Source organism: Lissotriton helveticus, chromosome 6 (assembly GCF_964261635.1).
Source record: "Lissotriton helveticus chromosome 6, aLisHel1.1, whole genome shotgun sequence".
Classification (NCBI taxonomy): Eukaryota; Metazoa; Chordata; class Amphibia; order Caudata; family Salamandridae; genus Lissotriton; species Lissotriton helveticus.
The window spans coordinates 1,863,794,559-1,863,811,199 of NC_136067.1; the positions used below are offsets into that span (position 1 = coordinate 1,863,794,559).

At 46.2% G+C, this 16,641-nt stretch overlaps 1 protein-coding gene across 2 annotated transcripts in view; it reads left to right on the top strand.

Moving 5' to 3' along the window:
- Positions 1–16,641, top strand: part of SPATA17 (spermatogenesis associated 17) — a 705,361-nt gene that overhangs the window by 186,431 nt on the left and 502,289 nt on the right. For both annotated transcript variants that reach the window (XM_078647122.1, XM_078647123.1), the window contains exon 5: positions 7,036–7,139. In XM_078647122.1, the coding sequence (XP_078503248.1) occupies positions 7,036–7,139 (104 nt within the window). The remainder of the gene's footprint in view (positions 1–7,035; positions 7,140–16,641) is intronic.

The following is a 16,641-nucleotide window of genomic DNA, read 5'->3' on the forward strand; positions in this document are numbered from 1 at the left end:
AGTGTGAAGTGACTCCGTTGATGCACAGAGTTTGAATTAGGCAAGGAGACAGTGAGTACATGTATCCCTGATGCCAGTGAGGTGCTAGAGGATGTGAGCAGAGAAGAGAATGCTCGATTACAGTTCAGAAAAGGAGCTAGAATGGCATTTAAAAAAAAAGGTTGCAAAGGCGATCGCGTATGGTGCAGGTGGCATTGGCTGTGATCTAAACCTTCGAGCTGCCGACCGCATTACTACGCGTAGTGGGGATCCTAAAAGGACCTCGGATGGCACGAGTGGAATGACAGTGCTTGTTTTTAAAAATACATAGTATAAACGATAACAGTAAAGCGGCACAATTCGTGGGAATCCATAGGCATTGTAATCTGCATAGGAAACATGTAGTGTGGATCCCAAATAATTGCCGGATGACGCGGGTGGAGCGGCGGTGCTCGTTAAGATCACAGTGTGGTGGGGTCGAGTCTGGTAACGCGGCACAATTAACGAGTTGCCTATGTTGTGCGATGCATCTATTCATGTGTGGAAAGCATACTGAAGAGTGCAGGAAGACATTCGTGGAGCAGTAGTGTAAGTGTCGTGATTAAGTGGTGGAATCGCACGAGGCAGGGGCGGGAGTACGGCAACGAACGTACATACAAACCTAGATGGTGAAGATACGTCTGTGAAGCACAGTGGGTATAAACAAAATCGTCACCCTAGAGGAAAAACGACTAGTTATAGACCGGGCCCGAGGATAATTGGCGGGGTGAAAAGAACAGGTAAAGGCTATGTCGGTGGCGAGGTTGCAGGAGTAATAATCCAATGGGCAACCTTCCATAGAAGGGCAATGCCTGAGGAAGTTAAAATAGGCGTTAGAGCCCGTTACGACCAGGGGTCCGGTGAGCTAAAATGGCACAGGAGTCTCCTCTTACCTTACAAGACTGCACAATGGCTGCTAGCCGCTTCCGTAAGTGCGCGGGCTGCTAGGTCTGACGTAGGGGTGTGGCCCTGTGCTTAAATACTAAAAAAGTGTAGCGCGTACCTTTGAGGCGGCCATATTGCGTGAGTGTGAAGCCTGATGGGGAGAATTAGCCCGGTGCGAGCTGTGGGTAGTACAAGATGAAGGAAAAAAATTGGGTGTAGAAGAAAGGAAAGAAAGACAAGGTTAGGATATAAGTTGATAAACAGTAAAATCTAGATAAAAAACAGATTGAAAGGGCAATATGGTAAAGCATTGTTGGCGTTATGGCGAACATTCGGAAAATTATTGACAGAGTAGTCAATTGGTCGGGCAACATGTTAAACAGATTTAAGGTTTCGCTAAATTTGAAAAAGTGGGCAATTGGATTAGAGGGTATAATCTGGTAAACAGTTAGGAAGTTAGACATGCATATATATTTACATTTAAATGTGGCATCATGGAAGTACAGGTTAGGGTGACAGGAATTTAAAGGTCATCAGTTGGATTGTTCATGTTTACAGCAGAGAAGTCCAATCTTCTGCGCGATTAAGTCAATTTCTGATGCTGTCAAAGCAGATTATCATTTTAACTCCTCTCTGTTCAGCAAAAGAGACATATTGCCACCTCGTGGGGGCAGTTTCAGTACATTCAACACTGTCCAATGTAGGCCATCCTCAGTGTAACCAGTCTGTATGCAATGTTCAACAAGTGGTGCATTGGGTGTTGCCTGCCGATTTCTGCATACAAATGCAGGGGGGTACCATGGGTACCCCCCATGTGCACCCCCACCCCCCCTTCACCCAGGGGGCCCGCAACGGGCCCCCGAAGTCAAAGTCCATATGCTTTTCCACGGCGGAAAAGCCGCCGTGGAAAAGCATCTCTTTTACACTATCCTAATATGGCTGGCGGTGTCTGATAGACACCGCTAGCCATGTTACAGCTTTTCCGGCGCGGTTGTAAGTCAACCGCGTCGGAAAAGCGGCGGACTGAAACCAGGACCCACCAGCCATCCTAATGTGGCGGTGGGTCTTTGGTGGGTCCGCCGAGGATTTTCCGCATCCTCCGTGCCGGCGGTGGCTTCCGCCGGCCCGGAGGATGCGGAAAATCCTCCATCCTAATGAGCCCCTAAATGTCTCTCCGAGGAGCGCATGCGCTGGCTCAGCGAGACTTAAAAAATTATGGATGCTACGGAATCGATCAAGGATAATCGTTTTAAACAATGAAGGAAGCCTTAATTAATCCCTCAAAGGAGACAATTTCTCCTAGAAAAGCACATATGTTTTTTGTATACATAAACACACGCCAGACAATGCACTAGGTGTCAATCATATTATGTATATTTGGCAAGAACCAATTATCTGGCTATATGAACAATAACATGATACACAAAGGTGTTTTTTTTGTTGTACATATATACATTTGACATTCATAAATACACAAATAAGCAAATAAAAAGATTCCTTGATCCCCTAATTTCTTTAGGGATTGAGAAGAAACTCTTTCTATTCATAAATTATGGTTCGCAACCCATAGTAAAGGGATAGCCCTTAGTACAGCACCAATTGGCGCAAGATTAGTCTGACACCCTATACATTATTACACGGTACTGTATTTTTTCTTTACTGCAACGTCTTATTTGTGCTGGCTTTTCTTTTATATCAGGTCGACGCGTTTCAGCCCTTTTCATCTGGGCCTCATCAGGACTTGGGGCCGAAAGGGACCTACACAATTCACTGGTGGTGTTGTACAGACAAAGTTTGGCGGTTCCGGAGGCACAATACTGCTAGTGAGGAGCTGTTTTATTTAGAAATGGAGCAGTGCTCCTTCGCTTGTTCCAAGCAAATGCCAAATTTACTGTCCATCAAATGACAATTATTCAGCTATACACCATAACAGAATCAGGCTCCCCATGCAAATAATTCCAAACGGGGGATCGGACATTGAATGAAGACACAACGTGACCTCGCCGTTCGTGAGGAATAGCACCGACGATGTAACCCCTGATCTAACAACAAGCAGCACTTCCATTGTGCCCCAGTCCACAGCACTACCAGTGAAAGTGGCAATTCGGTGCTGCCATAGGGCCCAGAACAAGCAACATTACCATAGAACCCATGTGACCTGCACTCGCAGAACTGGCAATAAATGTGGGGAGTTTTCTTCTCTGCAGTCACCCATTTACATGGCTGTCAAGAAGCCCAGTGCCTTGAAGGAAACTTTGAGTCAGTTTTATAGGACGAAAAACAAAAGGGGTATTAGGACTAATGTGTCTGGCTTCATCATGTGCACTCATCTCCTGCAGTGACCCGAAATAGCAGCGCTTAAATGTTAAATGATTTGTGAAAGGAGGCACTAAAGCCAATTGGAAAAGTAAATAACTCCTTTAATTGATTGTGCAAATTTAAATAGTTATCTTTTCTTTTAGTGTAACATTCAAAGTTAAAGTTGGTAGGAGTTTCAACCTGCTCATCCAACCCTGGTCCACTCGCTTCTTGTGGAAAGCAGATCATTCTATTTATAAAACATAAAGGCCTAGTCGCCTTCCTGACTATACAAACGGGCAGCATGTGGAGCAGAGTATTCAGGGTGAAGCGGTTTTCCGAACATAGACCTCTAGGTGAGTGGCGGCTCTTGCTCCGGCACCTCCCTATTTTTCCCAACACGTCTCTTTGTTCTGGAGGTGACCAGCAGGTGGGCCTGGGCCTGGAGTGTGGCCCTCAGAAACACAAGCACCTGGAAAGGATAGGCAGCGGGCGGCTCTTTAGCTGTAGCTACAACCCAAAAGGGAGCATTCTGATTAGTTGTTCATCTCAATGTTCTAGAGAAGATGACACTACAAGCTAGTAAGTAGCTGAGGAGCTGCTTTGGCAAGAAGTTCACCTGAAAGTAATTAAAAGAGAAGTCACGCAGTAAAACTTGCTTGCAGTCACCTAAGTGGTAATATTGTTAAAATTACAATGGACTAGGCGCTTGCCTAATTTATAAATTTGGATGGAAAGATCTAATTGTAGTGTGCTTAACTCGCGTAATTGCCTCTAGCAAAATTACCACAAAATTACACATATTTTTCGTAATTATGTGATAAGAGTAATTCAGCTATTTTCCTAGCACAAAATGCACCCTTGTGTCCGAAATGGGGTAGAGGATGCATTTTGAGCTAAGAAAATAGCACTAAATGCAACAGGACATGAACAGCAGCAGCAAACAGCTGCTAGTGCTCTCTGGGGGCCACATGTATCAACATTTGGAATAGGATTACCTAATTTCGATTTTCTGCGAATCACAATTAGATAATCGCTATTTCAAATGTATGAAATTCTATGATTTTCATTTAGCGATTCATAGGGGGTTGCAAATCGACCTACCTCATTAATGTAATGAACTGAGAGGAGCCAGCTTCCAGCATGGCCGCTCAGAGCTGATGCTCCGTGTCTGACCCTCGCTCCGTTTACAGGAGAGGCGTCCCGCCACATTGTGGTCCTACTCAGCCCAAGGATTCCTCTGCCTGAACACTTGTTGACTCCAAGAAACTGAACTGCGCCCTTCTTGGTCCTTGCTTCGCGACGACACGAGCCGCCACATCCTGGCCTTCCTATCCTCCTTTATGGCACCTGGGGAGCTGCGAGACCGCGCCCGGTGCCGAAGGAGGTGTTTCGCCTAGCCGCCTGACCGCCATTTCCCGGTTCTCCATTCCACACAGGAGACGGGATTGAGCTTGCACTCGTGATGGGGAATCGAGTATCCCGAACTCAGCCCCAGGGAGCGGACGCGCTGGACAAGATGGCGCCTCGGGACTCCGGTGACCTCATTCGAGCCGACGGTGAGTGGGGATTCCGTGTAATTACCCAATCGGCCCATAACTATCTCTGGAGGTGGACTGGACATGCCCCTGTTACCATAGGGCTTTCTCTTTTCTCTAAACAATTACTGTTTCCCCGCCGCGCCTGACCCCAACATGGCGCCCAGGCTGCTTTTGCTTAGGGCAGGACGTTCCGGCTCTCTCCAACTGGTGACCTCCGCCCTGGATCATCTTGTAGTCTCCTGGTCGACCATAATCCTTATCCAGGGAACTGGCCTGTCTTTTAACAACAAGGGACTTAAACAACACTCTGCACCTGACACTAAAATGGCTGCCACTGATCTCACATGGACAATCCTCGTGGCTGAAACCCCCCAGCCTCAGAGCCACAGTGATCAACAACCTCGACGTACCCCTGTTCATCACCCTATGCCGGCGGAGTCGGAACCGCATGGCTGATCCCCAGTGGAGCTGCTCCGACAGCTACAGGGGAGACTGGCTCTGGCACACCGCTTTGGCCATCACCTACCCAGCCGGTCTTCGGACATTTGTCTCGTCTTCTCCTCCGCTGCTGTCTCCTTCCTTTGGACTCCCAACTCTCACTGATCTGTTTGAATTGTGCCTCTCGTTTTCGCTAATAACTCCTGTATTGAATAAAAATAAAGACCTAGCTTTTTGACCAATGCCCGGTGGAGCTGCTTGATAGCTAAAGAGGAGATGGGTTGTGGACTACCCCATCAGCCGTCACCTACCCAGCTGATCTTTGGACAGAACTAACTTCGTCTCTCTGTTGTATTCTCCCTCCTGCCCCTTTACTCCACCCCTTTCTCCTTTACGCTCTATTTATCCCTCCTCTTTGCTCTTTAACTGTTTTCCCATTGAGACCTAGCTGTTTGGCTGATGCCCGGTGGAGCTACCCGACAGCTAAAGAGGAGATGGGCTGTAGACTTCCTCCTCGGCCGTCACCAACCCAGCCGGACTTTGGGCAGACTCTCCTTCATCTCTCCAACCTATCTACCTCCTACCCCTTTACCCCACCCCCTTACCCTTCTAAGCTCCATTTATTTCGTCTTCTACTGTCTTGAAATGTTTTTCTAGTAACTGATGTAACATGTAACTGATGTAATTTTGTAATTTCTGTGGAACCTTATGTAAATCACTCTGATACCTCCGGGTCTAGCGAGCGCTGTATAAAACTCTCAAAATAAATAAATAAATAAATAAATAAAAAATAATAACGAGGTAGGTTGCAATTTGCGAACCCCCCTAAAATCGCTAAAAACTTGGGGATGGTGGCCTGCTAAGGTCAGCAGACCACCATGTCTGTGATTGCTTTTCAATAAAGCAATCATTTCTTTTAAATGCAGACCATTTTCCTTAAAGAAAAATGGGCTGCGTTTAAAAAAAGAAAAATGAAAAGTTTCCTTTTCAGTTTTTTTAAGAGCAGGCAGTGGTCCGAGGACCACTGCCTGCTCTTAAAAATGCTTTCACCACCATTCCCAAAGGGGAAGGGGTCCCTTGGGGACCACTTCCCATTTGCAAATGGGTCAGTTACCACCAACTTAAAGTTGGGGGTAAATACAAATCTTTTCAATCAATCAATCAATCAATCAATCAATCAGGGGTTTATATAGCGCGCTACTCACCCGTGATGGTCTCAAGGTGCTGGGGGGGGTGGTGGTGGGGGGGGGGGGTTGGGCAGCTCCAGATCAGTTGAAGAGCCAGGTCTTGAGGTCCTTCCTGATTCCTTCCTCACGGTCACAAAACGTTCATACATACCGCAGCAATTCTGGATTTGGAAAGGACGCCCTAAACATGCCCCTTCAAAATACCGAATCGCAAACCCAAAATAGGTTTTGATGTATGGGAAAAGCCTTTTTTGCGTTCGCAAACGGGCCAATTCTGCCAATCTAACCATTTGCTAACGGATAATTGCTGGATACATGTGGCCCTAAGTCTCTTGTTCCTGTACTCCTGTGGTAGGATTTTTGACCCATATTACTCTTAATTGATCTAGCGGGCATAATTGCATAATTTCGTTAATTTGGCATCACTAGAGTAGTGCATATTACCGAAATTACTCTGATTACTCAGGCGGACTTAAAATCACTCCCAGGTCTAATTATTTTACAAGAGTGTGTAGCGTGTGAGAGGGGAAAAGGGTTGAGAGCAGTGTAAGAGTCAAGAAAGAAGCATACATAACAGCTCATTTCAAATATAACTTATCAACTGTTACTTCAATCTATGATAATACCTAACAACATGAGGACCTTAAAAACTAGTCATTTGTTTTCAGATTCAAAGGAGATGGAGAGGGTTTTATGTCCGAAAGAACATCCATAATTTCTACGCATTGAAGAGGTATCTGGAAGGTGTCGATATGAAAAATAAAATTGTCAGGTAATGTTATTCGAATTCTTTTAATATTATTTATTAATAAAGCAGTGTGCTTTTATTTATCTGCTTACCCAACTCCAGGGTCCACTACGGACATTTAAGTATTTAATTCCTTAATGTTTTAACGTTTTTATATCGTTTAGAGATGTAATGCTGCCAATGTAAACCGAACACACACATTTCTGTGCTGCACTCGTGGCTGGCGATGATTTAGCATCACTTGACCTGTTTTGGAAAACTGCTATCTTTTTACACTGAAAATGTTCGTTCCTGGTAGACCAACCCAGATAATGTGTGAAAATTAGGAACATGAGTTTTTTGCTACCTTCTGCATGAGTTCGTCTTCCGAATGAACTACAAAGACTTCGTCATGACTTCTCTTACGGTATTTTACTAACTTCCTTCAGAGCATTCACATTACTTTCTAAAAACTGTGAACCAATAATTTTAGTTCACGAATCGGATTTCCACGAACATAACACATCAGAGTTTGCTTAGATGTGTGTATTCCTTCAGAAATTGACCAGGAAAGCGTCATACTCCCCACTATTGCACCCAATCTCAATTCACTAAACAGGTGTGACATAATAGTGCCATATATTTTCTCCAGGTCCTGTGAAAGTCAGTATTTACTGAGTTTTTATGTGAATGAATGCTGTTTAACACTAGAGTTTATTGTCCATTTTTGTGATGTCAGTAAAGCATACGTGTTTATCTACAGCAACAAAATAGAGAAGAGGAAAAAAGAATAGTGTTCTCTGGGGCTGAGGTCACAGGCCGGAGCAGTCTTTGGAAATTCTCGGGTGAGAATTGTTAAACTCTGGACTTTACTTCTCAGGGGGCCTAACTGCCACGCACAATACTAAAAATAAACAGCGTGCTATGATTTGTTCATCCTAATTTCTCAGAAATCTTGGGTACAGTAGCAGTTAAGCTCAGGCAGCTGGAATTGTGTCTCACCCCAAACCATCAATGAACAGTGAATAGGGCTTACCAATCACAAGGGGGAGTATTTATATAAGGTAAGGGGCACCTATTCCTAAATCCGTGATCCAGGTGTATAATGAAGAGAACTACTAGTGATCTGGTGGTCAATTAATGCACCAGATGCCTTTCAGGTATTAGCAGCTGGTCTCCCTGTTGGTTCTCCAACGGGAGATGCTAGCTTTAGGAGAGGAGCTTGAACCCTTAGTGAGGTGTTAAGAGGAAAAAGATTTTAAAAGCCCATATCTCATTAGTGTCTGGACACCGCTGAAATTCTTCAGAGGCATGGCACTGAAAGCACAAACTCATTCCCAGTGGCTGATTGAAGAAGCACATCTTTTACTTTTGGGTCATAGAGTACTTTTTATGACAACTTCTATGCAACTGGAGGCCGTTATGAGATGGTTCAAACAGTTACAGAATAAGGGCTTATACGCTCACAAAACAGGACAGAATCCAAGAGACTGCAGTAGAGTAGAACATTCCTTGTGTCTTTCTTGGATCGGGAGATATGGGATCCCAGGAAGCCAGGCAGTTCAAGTGATTGACTCACAAACGGTTTGAGTTCAGTTGGAGTCCTTCTGTAGCACCAAATTGACTCTGGTCTCCAGGTGATGTGGCAACGGTGCATCTTGAGTTTGGTTCAGATCGGCTGGGCTGGGCTGCAGACCTTAGTTGTTTGAAGGTGGGCTGTAACACTCAAGCAGTTCTCAATGCAGACTTCAGTTCAGCTGAGCCTTGCTCTTGCTCATAGGGTCATGGAAACTCCTCTTTAGGGTAACTCAGCTCCAAGTCTTCTAATAAGGACACAGCTAGAGGGAACATTAATATTTTGGGCTTCTTTCAACGGCAACATAAAGAAATGAAATAGGCTTTTGTATAGCGCATGGCTACCCGGAGGCCTCCCAGTGTTGTACCGGAAAACTAGAGGGGGTACTCCTTAAGGGAAGAGCAAGGTCTTTAGTTTTTTATAAACACAAGATGATTACGTTCCCTGCGGAGGGAGTGCGGGAGGGAGGTTCCAAGGCTTGGCAGCATTATACGAAAAGAGCCGGCCGCCGGCTCTGGCCCTTGTGATTCTGGGCACTTCTTCCAAGTGAAGCTCATCAGAGCGAAGTCTTCTAGTCGCTTTGTCGGGTTTAATCAAAGCTCTGATGATGGGTGGCCAATTTCCTTCAAAAGACTTGTGTGCAACACAAAGAGCCTTAAAATGGCTTCTCTCCTGCACTGGGAGCCAGTGGAGGGAGCGCAGAGCGGGCTTTGCTGAGCAGCGATTGTTCGTGAGCAGTCTTGCTGCTGAATTTTGAACAATCTGTAGTTTTGCGACCACTGAGCTTGGGGCACCTAAGTAAAGGGCGTTTCCATAGTCTAAACTGGAAAGAATCAAGGCCTGGACCAGCAACTATTTAGCTTGGCATGGTAGGAGGGGGAGTACTTTGAGAGTCATTCTAAACAGATTGTAACATGCGGCAGCCGTCTTCCTAGCTTGGGCCCTGAAGGTAAGATCTTGATCTAAACATATACCCAAGCTTTTTATCTGTGTTTTTGGGTCTGGGACTGGGCCCATGCAGACTGGCCACATGGTGCTAGATTTAAAACTTGACTGGAGTGAAGGGCAGTGGGCAGCTGTTCAGCCTTGTTCAGTGCCACAACCAGCTGAGTGTCGTCAGCTTATGTTACTATATGGTTTCTGAAGGGGGTTACAATATCCGCCAATGGTGCCATATATACATTAAAAAGAGTTGATGAGGGATGAGCCCTGAGGAACTCCACACTGCAAAGGAATGGGTTTAGAAATGGAGTCTCCTTCAAATACCTGGAAAAACCTTTCTTTCAGAAAGGATTGAAGCCATAATAGGGCCGTGCCAGTCACTCCCAGATTCCCGAGCCGGTGAACCAAAATGCGATGGTTCACCGTGTCAAAGGCTGCGCTCAGGTCGAGGAGGATTATGGCAGAAGATCCTCCAGAATCGAGAATCTTTCATGAGTCTTCCACCACCGCTAACAAAGCGGTTTCAGTGCCTTCCCGGGGTCGAAAACCTGTTTGTGAAGGGTGCAGCAGTGAGACTCAAGAAACACAGAGAGTGTACGGTTGACATATTTTTCCACAATTTTGCCAATTCCGGGAAGGAGCGAAATAGGGTGGTAATTGCCCAGTTCATCCGGATCCAGGTTGTTTTTTTTAGCCATGCCTTTACCATTGCTTTTTCCACTCGTGGGGAACTATACCTGATGCTAGTGAACCATTGATCAAGTTGGTAATGGAAGGGGCAACTGTGGGTACTACCAATTTCAAGATATCAGCGGGTGCCGGGGGCAACTGTGGGTGCTACCAATTTCAAGATATCAGCGGGTGCCGGATCGAGTGGAGACCCACTCTTCACCGTAGAAAGAATAGATAGGAGTAATTCCTGGGTAAGCGGGGTATAGCTCTCCAGGTAGAGAATACTCTTGTATTCTTACGAGTCTGTATGCTTAGGTATTGACACAAAGTCTATTTGCGGGAGGTGTCTAAGGATGTTTTGAACTTTATTAGAAAATATTCTGCGAGTTCGTTACAGCGGCATCTGGACACATCTGGTGCCGCTGGTGGGTAGGGGACTCTAAGTAGTTTTTTGGCAATGAGAAATGTTTCTCTGGAGGAATTGGCTGGTAATGCGATCTTTTCCTCATAGAAGGAGGGTTGGGCTCTTTTTATTTCTGCTTTATATCTTACAATGGCCGCCCTGTAATCTAATTTTTTTTTCAGATAAAAAGTCTTTCCCCCAAGTTCTCTCTAATTTTTTACGTTGCTGTTTCAAGAGACGTAGTGTGGGAGAGAACCAAATGGCATTGTTCGGCCTAATTTTCTTTTGTATGAATTTTTTTGGTAGCACTGTGTTGAGTGAATTCTCAATCCAGGTGGAGAAGCTTCTATTGGCTGCGACTGGGTCAGAATCTAGGTTGGGGTTAGTCTTTTCTAGTTCGCGGGTCCAATCCTCTATGGGGAGTTTGGGCCAGGGACAAATTCGAGTTTGTGTCGGCAGGGTATATGAGCCTGTGATAGGTGGGGACCATGGGGCACAGGGTCAATACTGATTTGCATATGGCTTGGTTCAAACTGGAATGGCATGGTGAGCAAAAAAACGATGGATTTAGGCCCAGATCTCTGTACTGGGGTGAATGTATGACATTGTTCTGCATTCTGTCCATCAACTGTTCTTTTTGCATTTGTCACCCCGAGTGGGATGGGTATGCTCCGACGTGAGTCCCGTGCTCTCCATGCCACTGGAATCAAGCTATCCAGGCTGATGAGGGCTGAAAGCCCGAAACCGGTCCTTGGATGCTTGTTTCCAGTCCAGGGAGGACCTGGCTTGGCAGTTCGGTCTCGACTGTTCCCATGGGGCACAGGGTCAAGACTGATTTGCATATGGCTGGGTTCAAACTGGAATGGCATGGTGAGCAAAAAAACGATGGATTTAGGCCCAGATCTCTGTACTGGGGTGAATATATGACATTGTTCTGTATTCTGTCCATCAACTGTTGTTTTTGCATTTGTCAACCCGAGTGGGACGGGTATGCTCAGACATGAGTCCCGCGCTCTCCATGCCACTGGAATCAAGCTATCCAGGCTGATGAGGGCTGAAAGCCCGAAACCGGTCCTTGGAAGCTTGTTTCCAGTCCAGGGAGGACCTGGCTTGGCAGTTCGGTCTGGACTGTTCCCATGGGGCAGAGGGTCAAGACTGATTTGCATATGGCTGGGTTCAAACTGGAATGGCATGGTGAGCAAAAAAACGATGGATTTAGGCCCAGATCTCTGTACTGGGGTGAATGTATGACATTGTTCTGCATTCTGTCCATCAACTGTTGTTTTTGCATTTGTCACCCCGAGTGGGACGGGTATGCTCAGACGTGAGTCCCGTGCTCTCCATGCCACTGGAATCAAGCTATCCAGGCTGATGAGGGCTGAAAGCCCGAAACCGGTCCTTGGATGCTTGTTTCCAGTCCAGGGAGGACCTGGCTTGGCAGTTCGGGCTGGACTGTTCCCATGGGGCACAGGGTCAAGACTGATTTGCATATGGCTGGGTTCAAACTGCAATGGCATGGTGAGCAAAAAAACGATGGATTTAGGCCCAGATCTCTGTACTGGGGTGAATGTATGACATTGTTCTGCATTCTGTCCATCAACTGTTGTTTTTGCATTTGTCACCCCGAGTGGTACGGGTATGCTCAGACGTGAGTCCCGTGCTCTCCATGCCACTGGAATCAAGCTATCCAGGCTGATGAGGGCTGAAAGCCCGAAACCGGTCCTTGGAAGCTTGTTTCCAGTCCAGGGAGGACCTGGTTTGGCAGTTCGGGCTGGACTGTTCCCATGGGGCACAGGGTCAAGACTGATTTGCATATGGCTGGGTTCAAACTGGAATGGCATGATGAGCAAAAAAACGATGGATTTAGGCCCAGATCTCTGTACTGGGGTGAATGTATGACATTGTTCTGCATTCTGTCCATCAACTGTTGTTTTTGCAATTGTTATGCCGCCAGGTCTTGGGCCAGATCGGTAGTGGACCTATCCAAAGGGTTATCAAAATGCAAATTGAAATCTCCAAGGAGAGTGAGATTAGCAGATGTACTAGCAAGGTTGATAACTGTTTCCCACAAAGATTTGCAAAATTGGCCCGTGCCCCAGGGGGGACGGTATATAAGAATGCGTGCTAGTGTAAGTGACTGGGTAAATTTAATTGCAAATTGGGCATTCTCGCAGTCTAATAGTGGACTGCCCAGGAGGCGGCAGGTCATTTAATCTTTATAGATGATTGCAATCCCACCGCCTTTGACTGTCGGTCTGTCTAAATGCTGGATTAGGTAGCCTGGGGGAAGTGCTTGTACAATATCCGGCTCTGAGCTTGAGGTAAGCCAGGTCTCCGTAAGAAACAGGACTTCTGTTTCTGAGTCTTTTAGCAACATTGAGATCTCAGTAGGATGTTTTGCCAGAGATCCACAGTTAAGCAGAAGTAGATTGTAAAATTTCCCCTAAGAAGATATGGGGGAAGCAAGTAGAGAGAGTCCCTAATGGCAGTGTAAACAACTGTTCTGTGACTCCTCAACAGAAATAGAATGGGCACATATGGGCTCTGGAGTTCTGTTAAGCTGCTTTAGCTCTGAGCTGGTATAACAGAAATAATCTGAGTATGGAGAAGCAGGGGTTCTGGACCCTGGGCCTGGCTGGGCACGGACGGGCGCAGACGGGCTTGCCTGTGGCGCGCCAGTGGCGCGCCCGCCTGCTGAGCGCGCGCACGTCCACTGTGCGTCCTTGAACACATTAGCTTTAAGTGTGGTTGACGCCAGGAATGACCGGGTTAAGATAGCCCAGTGGAGCGGAGCCACGTCCCTCCGAACAAACAACTAGATAGTCGCGTTGGACCGGGACCCGCCAAGTGCAAAGTGTGCAACACAGATAAAAACAATAGAACAACGTGACAGAATGTAAGTAAAAGTCTCTTATGCAGCTAAAACATAACCAAGTGTTTTAAAAAAAATTAGCCCACCACTCACGCTACTAGTAACCACAGCGCGTCCGTGCACACACTAGCTTTAAGTGTGGTTGATGCCGGAAATGATCGGGTGAAGACAGCCCAGTGGGAGGGGCCACGTCCCTCCGAACAAACGACTAGATAGTCACGTCGGACCGGGGACCGGCCAAAGACCTGGCTTTAGTAAAAGACTGTAAGAAATTGGTTTATTAAATGAGGTGGGCAACTGTCCACATTAAGGAATAATCACAACTTTTGTCAGGGTGAACACTTAAAGTCACTAAATTAACATGCTTTTCGACCCATTGGTATCTATGGCACAGAGCAGGCAGGCCTAACATAGGGCAATGTTTAAAGTATGCAGTATAAAACAGTAATACATTCAAAATACCAAGTAACAAAAATCCCAAACCAAATTAGCAACATAGAAAAACATTAATGAACAAAATGACACCAATACATCAAAAATCCAATAAGAGGAACCGAAGAAATGAATTTTTAAATTTTTATGTAAAGATAGCACCAAAAAGCACAAAACACCAATGGTAGTCAATGGTTTGTGATTTGAACCGAGCTCTAATGGACCCCTGGTCAGAAACACAAAGTGAATTGGTCCCGGACAAAGCCTGGACGTCAAAGAGTTTGACAGCATTTCAAAGTCGTAATTTAAAAGGAATTTTTGTCATTTTTTAAAGAAAAAGCTTCCCCAGCGCATGACAAATCTGAGATTGTCTCCTCCAGAGTGGAATTGCCAGTCTGCTCCCAACCGCACGTTGGGCCATCTAAGGCTCTGGAGTTTTGCGGTTTTTGCTTGAAAAACGTACTATGTCCCAGACCAGAAAGGGACTTCAGAGATGCTCACGTCTTTCACAGGGACGCATCTGAAATCCAATCCAATGCAATATAATTTCCAGTTGGGTACTTTTCCAGTAGGTCACTTTGGCGCTACAGCTCTTAAGAAACATTTTTAGAAATTTCCAAACCTTTTCCTGGGGCCCAAGCAACCACCGAAGTACACTTCTAAGCTCCTCATGACCGCAATGAAGGGGGCACCTAGAGACTCTCAAGTGCCAGGCAGAGGCCACAACATAGTCCAGTCCAAGTTCCAGTTGCCACTGATCAGATGTCCCAATTACAAGGGAGAGCATGTCCAGTTCTTCATAGCCCCTCCCAGGTCACAGATGGCAGATCCAGCCTTTTCATATTCTTCTGCAGGTCCCGAAAGTGCTCTGTTGGGATGCCTGTGTTGCCACATTTATGCCTGGCACCAGTTAGTGGGTAGGGGGAACATCTGGGCACTCCTTATCCAATGGAGTGAAACTTCTCGGGAAGACCCTACTCACTTTTTCAGCAGTTCCTGTTAATCATACTGCAAACAAACCCACAGTGCCCATCACTCTCATAATCTGAGATGGTTAAACTCCTCACTTGTGCGGAGATTGTGTGCCCACCCAGAGGTGTGGTCAGAGTAATGAGCAGTCCCATGCTCTGTGGGCCCACAAAATTGGCACTGGGGGTAGCTTTCCCCACTCTGGGTTTGTTGGCAGCTAAGAAAATCTCCGCTCAACTCCTGGTAGCAGTGGCCATGCAGAAAGCAGTTTCACAGAGAAATGTGTCCTAAGATTAAGCAGCAGTCTCCAAAATGATCAAAACCAAATGAGGTAAACCAGAGATATGTTTTTTTAAGTTGTGGAGCAAAAGGCATCAAGAAAACAAGCCATGCTCGAATCAGAAGTATCAGTTTGTGGTTGACTTAGATTTAGACAAAATTTCAGGCCAGCATAAATGGAGTGGGTTGACCCGATCATTACTGATTTGCATATGGCTGGGTCCAAACTGGGGTGGCGTAGTGAGCAAAAGAATAATGGATTTATCCAAGGTCTCTTGACTGGGGTGAATGTTTGATTCATTCAGCATTCCGTCCATCATTTGTTGCCACAGCACTTTTCACCCTAAGTGGCATGGGTATGCCCAGACTTGGGTCCCTTGCTTGCTGATCCACTAGATTCAAGTTTGCCTGGCTGATGAGGGGTGTTACCCCGTAACCGGTCCCAGGATGCTTATTTCTGGTCCAGGGAGGACCCGGCTTGGCAGTTCGGGCTGGACTGTTCCCATGAGGAACAGGGTCAACACTGATTTGCATATGGCTGTGTCAAAACTGGGTGGCGTAGTGAGCAAAAGAACGATGCATTTAACCCAGATCTCTTGACTGGCGGTGAATATTTGATTCATCCAGCATTCTGTCCATCATTTGTTTCCACAGCACTTTTTGGCCTAAGTAGAAGGGGTATGCCCAGATGTGAGTCCCATGTTTTCTGTGCCACTGGATTCAAGCTAGCCTGGCTCATGAGGGGTGTTACCCCAAAACCGGTCCTTGGATGCTCCCCATGGGAACAGTCCAGCCCCATCTGCCAGGCCCTCCATGGACCGGAAACTCACATCCTGGGACTGGTCTCAGGGTATCAGCACTCATCAGCCAGGCTAGCTTGACTCCTGTGGCATGGAGAGCACAGGAGCCACATGTGGGCATACCCTTCCCACTCAGGTAACAAATGTAAAAAGAACAATTGATTAACGGAATGATGAACAATGTCAAACATTCAGATTAACTACAGAAATCTGGGCCTAAATCCATCGGTTTTTGCTCACCATGCCATTACAATTTAAATCCAGCCATGTTCAAATTAGTCTTGGCCATGCTCCCCATGGGAACAGTCCAGCCCGAACTGCCAGGCCTGGTCCTCCACGAACTGGAAACAAGTGTCCTGGGACACTCATTGTGCCACCCGCTCAAGTGGTCCTTTAAACACGTCTGAGGCATGCCATTCCAGCCTGTGTGTGCAGTTCAAAACAGCAATTTCGACCTGACAAAACAAACCTTTTGCCATGCCTAAACCTCTCTTTTGAGTACATGCAAGTCACCCCAAGGGTAGGCCCTAAAAAACCCCTAGGACAGGGTGCGGTGTATTGAAAAAACTGGATATGTACCTTTAAGTTTTACATGTCCTGTT